The sequence below is a fragment of the Vicia villosa genome, linkage group LG5 (assembly GCF_029867415.1).
Source record: "Vicia villosa cultivar HV-30 ecotype Madison, WI linkage group LG5, Vvil1.0, whole genome shotgun sequence".
Lineage (NCBI taxonomy): Eukaryota > Viridiplantae > Streptophyta > Magnoliopsida > Fabales > Fabaceae > Vicia > Vicia villosa.
In genome coordinates, this window is record NC_081184.1 from 173,937,056 (window position 1) to 173,942,997 (window position 5,942).

The 5,942-nt window shown below is 32.7% G+C and overlaps 1 protein-coding gene across 1 annotated transcript; it reads right to left on the reverse strand.

Annotated features, from left to right (window-relative positions):
* Positions 1-2,452: 2,452 nt before the first annotated feature.
* LOC131604063 (pectinesterase-like) lies at positions 2,453-4,632 on the reverse strand. Its single transcript, XM_058876555.1, has 2 exons — positions 3,680-4,632; positions 2,453-3,382 (listed from the first exon to the last, which is right to left on the reverse strand). Exons 1-2 carry the CDS (start codon positions 4,569-4,571, stop codon positions 2,697-2,699), a joined length of 1,578 nt encoding a protein of 525 aa, XP_058732538.1. The 5' UTR covers positions 4,572-4,632; the 3' UTR covers positions 2,453-2,696.
* Between the last annotated feature and the right edge of the window lie 1,310 nt (positions 4,633-5,942).

The following is a 5,942-nucleotide window of genomic DNA, read 5'->3' on the forward strand; positions in this document are numbered from 1 at the left end:
CTTCCTGGTCGACGTTATCCACTACTGATGCCTCTCTTGCCAAGGTGAAACATTAACTGTAATCTCCTCGTAAGATAGTGGAAGAATTGGATTTATCCTTGAATAAGGCTCAAGAAAATTAGAAAAGAGATGAACATGAGCTTCATGAGATACGTCATGAAAACCTTAAGTTGTCAAAAGAGTATGCAAATATTAGGGAAGAGAGCTTCTTTGTTCTACATGTTTCTTTTGAGAATGTTGTTCCAATAATGGAATTATTTTATCCCACTGTGGATATTTATCGAGAGCAAGTCCGACCTGATCTAGTGATGATGGAGGGAAAACAGTCTTTGTTGGGGGACAAACCGATTTTTTAGTCTCCCTTTCTTGTTTCAGGGGACCGTCTCTAGGGACTGTGTTGAGCCAAAGTTTGATATCGCTTACTTTTCCCCAATTTTAAACCTGGTTCGAGGTCAACAAAATGGGGACTCACCTCATCCTTTGGAGTGGTAGCTGCTAAGAGGGGGTGAGCCCATATTACCACTTTGTGATTAGTTTTTTATTATTCATATTTCTTATGTTGTGGAGTTTTTATTGCTTTGGTTGTAGTTTTGTGATGTTTTTCAAAACACCCAAATTTGTGGTTATCTCTTATAATGATAAAGAAGATAGTTCAATAAAACTTTATTCATTCGATTTTAAAAGGAGAGTTTTACTTGTATATAGAATAAAGCAAAATCTAACCAATCAACATGGTCGTTGATTATTCTTCTTTAATTGTGTTGATACTATATTATATAGCCTTACTCGGAGTTGTACCCGCATCTACCAAGTTAGACCCATTTGTGTCATACTCGCCAGGATGTTCGTTTTCTCTTTCGAGGATTTGATTACATAACCTTGAGAAATACCTTTCGAAAAACAATATTACAACGACCTCCTTGAACCATGGTGATATCTCATTTTTAGGCTTTTTGTTTTGTTTTTAATAAAAGATATCTCATTACGGTCATTATTAAATACGTAGTGAAACGTACCCGGAGTTACATGGTTCGAATCCCAGTTTCCTCAATTTTCAATTTTATTGTCACAAAAATAGAATGTCCTTGTATAACATAACAATTCATTTAGTCAACCATGGTGTAAAGTCCAATCATTTCGTCACAGTTCTTCTTATCAACCATGATGAAAAGTAATATTCATTTATATATAAGCGAAATTATCTCTCGCTCTATACATAACTACTATTTCTCTCAAAAGAAAACCCTGACATATTTCACTCTTATCTCTCAAAACATAACCCTAACATCCATGTCACTAATCACACATACTGCAACCTTCAGATTCGTCTTTACAAAACTAATACAGTTATGTCGTCTTCACCAATGGCTACTTTGGGGTTCATTCATTAAACTTATGCTCTGATTTCGTTTATGTTTTTGTTTATCTATTATTGTTTAGTTTATGTTTCTGCTTATGGTTTTTGTTTCAAACCCTAAGATTTAATGTTCTGAGTTGTTTATTTTTCTGTGTATATTTATGCTTATTCTTACTTGTAGGTATGGTTCGATGAATGAAAAAAAGTAACAAGGATGAAGCTATATTGTGAGATCCAAATCATCCAAGATGCGGACATAGTGCCCAAACGGTATCTCAAAAGCAGAATTGTTTGAGGCAGCATAAATGCAGATCGGGGTTCCGACATTGCTGGCAATAGCAAAAAGTATTTGTGGTCTCCTGTTCGTGAATCCTGATCCACACTTGAGCATAAGTTTGCTTAAAAGTGGACATGACAAAATCTTTGCTCCATGGAAAAAGCTTGAGAATACTGTGCGGCAGGGTCCAAGCATTGACAGATCGAACCTTTTGAACATCTCTAAGGAAGAAAAAGCGAATTCAAAGAATCTATTTCCCAAAGATTTAACCCACCCCCCTCGTTTTCCAGTTGAAGGCCATAGTTCCAACTGTTTGCTCCTCAGGTTCACCACAGTGAGCGATTGTGATTCCTTATACCAGACAACTCTTTCATGAAGGTGATGTTTACAAACTTCAACTCCAAGAGAGTATTCATCTTTTGAGATTGTAATAGCTAGACGGTCCCCTTTGAAGCAGAGAGTATGAAATTGACTCAATGGGATACTGCAAACGTTGTTAGAAATTGCAGAAGCAAAGTATTTTGCCTTTTGAATAACAGGTATTTTATCAGTTATGTTATGAGCATTGTGAGAGACAAAGTTTGTGTTTGAGTTTTGTTTAAGGGAATAGTAATGAAGCATCCATGATGGTGAAGGAGAAAGGTAGAAGAGAAAGAATGAAAATCTATTTAGAGAGAACAAAATTAGCCGTTACTTACCATTTTCAGCAAAGCTCCAGCTGTGGATATCAATGATTTTGCACCAAAGACGGAAGAAAAAGACGATTTTGCACATAGACAATAATAAAGCTTCAGAATCAAATAAAAAACTCAAATATATACTTTTTAAATTTAAAAAACAAAAAAACTCTTATACTATTTTATCTTTACAACTTTATTGAGATTAAATATTAACAGACAAACAAATAGATAAGAACCGACAAATTGCATAGCATCTTTGTATAGCCTTTGTAGTACAAAGAAATATCCAACAAAAACTACCCGACACCAATTGTCACCATCTCCTTTTCTATACAAAGAAGCCAAACTCATCTTTTCAAGACTCTTCTCCAATGTATCACTTTCATAAACCTGCATCAAACGGCACACCAGAAATCCAAGATTCACCAGCCAAAAAGTTACCAACTGAAAATTTAACTGCTTCTGAAGGATTTGTTATAACATGAAAACCAGGCCAATTCACTCTCCCATTTGTATTAGCACCCTCACCAACATTCATATATTCACCATAGTAAAGTGTACTCAAAGCAAAACCACCACTCCATGGAGCCCAACCTTGTGGATTTATAACACCATCTATGTTACTTTTCATGACTACAGTTCTTGAATACTTCTGCCACGGTCTACCAAGATAACTTTTCACTGAATTCTGATACGGTTTCAAATCACCCGCGGCGGTTATACGGCAGTTATGGATCACTATTCCGGTGTTCTCATTTGGATCTGTTCTTCCCTGTGCCGTTACGGAGTTCTGTTGGTTGCTCATCGGTTTTCTAATTAAGATGTTGCAGTTTTGAAGAACGGTTACGGCGTTGCCGAAGATGAAATCGACTGTTCCGTAGATGTTACAGTCACGGTAGAATTGACGGTTGGCATAGACGTATAGAGTGTCCTGATATCCTTTGAAGGAACAACGGTAGAAAACGGAATGATCGGCGCCGGAACGGAGAGCCACCGCTTGATGCTTTTGTGGTCCGGCAGTGTTCTCGAAGGTCATATCTTTTGCTATGAAACCATCTCCCATAACAGCTGCAGTAATTATTCATTTTGTAAGAGTTAGAACTTTTGATTTTATTTATTTACTATTTATATTCATGTATTTAAAGAAACTACTAATTTGAAAAATAGTATCTGTTTTTATAAAAGATAGTACAATTTTGACAGCGATATATATGACAAAAAGTTTATGATTCAATTTGTACATAAACAAGTACTGCATGTCCCTGTCTTAATTATTTATGTAGATAGTGATTCAGTGAACTCAAAAGTGTTTTCATATTATAATTGTTACTATTTCATTGATCATATTATAATTAAAGAACTTACCAAAAGTGGCTGAACGAAAAGTTGTAGAACCATCTTGAGCGTTATGATTACCGGTAACAATTGTGGAATCCATTCCATCTCCAAATATCATTATGTTTTTCACTGTTTTCTTGATATCAATATTCTCTTTATATACACCTGCTTTCACATGAATAACAACTCTTCCTTTTCCACTTCCTTTAGCAGCAGCTACACCTTCTGATATTGTCTTATAGTTTCCACTTCCATCTTGTGCCACCACAATATCAGCACTTGGTGTTGATTGCAAAAGTTTTCTATCTGAACCTGAAAGCCAATGGGGGAATTTATCCGATAACAACCGTCTTCCTCCATTTTGTTTAGTATTAGACAATGATGAAGAGGCTAAAGTGTTGCTAATGGACAAGGAGTTGCTAAGCAGTTTAGTGAAGTTGGTTAAGATGGAAGGAAAGTAGTTTAAGTGAGAAGGAAGGTTGAAATCAATGAAACCATTTTGACAAGTTTGATGATTGGTAATGGAAGCACTTTGCCAAGTTAACTTGTCATCTAAATTATTTGAGTTTATGGAGCGATTAAGTTGATAAATTGTATCCGCATAAAGTTCTACACAATCTTGCCATGCTGACTTGGCTCTATTGTCTTTGAAATTATTCAAATCCATGGTTGACACAAGTTTGTATGCTTCAATAGCTTGGTTCATGGTAACCTCAATGGCAATATCATGGAAGGAAGAAGAATGTAGGGTTGATAGTGTATTAGTGGTTCCAATGTAATGGTTACACACTTGAGGGTATGGTGTTTGATTGCATGATAATTCTTTGCCATGCACAAACAAGAAAGAAAAAAACAGAAAGTATGCAAATAAACAATTGAATAAGAGTCTATCCATATGATTAGAAAATGGAGTTTGCATGGTATGAAAATGTTATGTTTAGGAATAAAAGAGAGGATTTGGTTATGAATGAAAATAAAGTGTAAAGGAATGGTGATATTTATAGGTAAAGAGATTTGGCTTTGGTAGGCTGGCTATAAAAGTTTATACTAATTTGTGGGTGTAGAAGCTTAGGATAAAGAAATACATATAGTGTTTTGTAATGGCCAGACATCAAAATTAGTGTTTAATATATTTATCCACAAAATATATGCTAATTATGATTTTAATTAAAATTATTTGTTGATGGTAAAATATTTAGAACTCGATAACACTGAGATTCTACGTATCCCTTTTAACCTAATCGGTGATTGTTTGTGTTCAAATTTAACTAATGCATATATTTAAAAAAAAAATTGAAGGAATTTTATCGTCTATTTTAATTATTTACGATTTAAAGAATTAAACTCATAAAAAAATTACAAAATTAGCTTTTGCTAATATTAATTATTTAAATTTGATTTAAATCAGAGATAAGAAAAATGAATCTTCTCATTTCCGTATTAAAAGCCTAAAAAAAATCATACTAAAATTAAAATGATTTTCTAGATTTTGTTTAGTTGGCGGTCATGCTAAGCCACTCCTTTGGGTACTTTCATATATTTATTTATGTAAATTTTATTATTAAATTATTTGTGTTTTAAATTCTTTATTTTGGGCTTCAGCTTTTTATTATATTATATTATTTTATCATTAAAAAAAATCCGTATCTATCAAAATTATATGCTACAAATCTTATATATAAATGTAAGGTTGTCATGATGACAACCCTAGTCATGTGTCATCATGATAACAACTCTGGCAACCTTTGACACATGTCACTCTAATATCTATAAATAATAAATACAAATCAAAAATAGAAAAAGATTAATAAAATTGATATAATTATATAATATCCAAATATCTAAAAACAAATATTAAAAAATGTATATAACTAATTATATCGGGATCAAAGGATTAGTCCCTGAAATTAAGTAATGTTTTTTTCTATTATTAGTTTTCAATAATTCATTTTACGATTTAGTTTTTCATCACGGACTAATATGAACTATATATAATTAATTAATAATCATGTATTTTTTTTTAACGTTCCACTATTATCCCACCTCTGCTATATATTTTTTCATGCTAGCATAAGAATTAAATTTTTGAATGTTAGGTTGAGACTATTTTAAAGTCATATCTTCATCTTCATTTTCTCTTATATTTTGTTTTCATTTCATTAAAAAAATTACATTATATCATAATAAAACTACAGTAATATTGTTTTTATCTTACTCGCACGTTTTTTCCTTTTTCAACCTATGTTTTACTTATTTTCTTACAAATTGATATTTTTTATATTAAAAATAT

Bases quoted from the DNA above. Each gene is read 5' to 3' on its own strand.
- LOC131604063 (XM_058876555.1), bottom strand. From the start codon at position 4,571: ATGCAAACTCCATTTTCTAATCATATGGATAGACTCTTATTCAATTGT. The intron at 3,383-3,679 runs GTAAGTTCTTTA...TAATTACTGCAG, and splicing joins TTTTCGTTCAGCCACTTTTG to CTGTTATGGGAGATGGTTTC.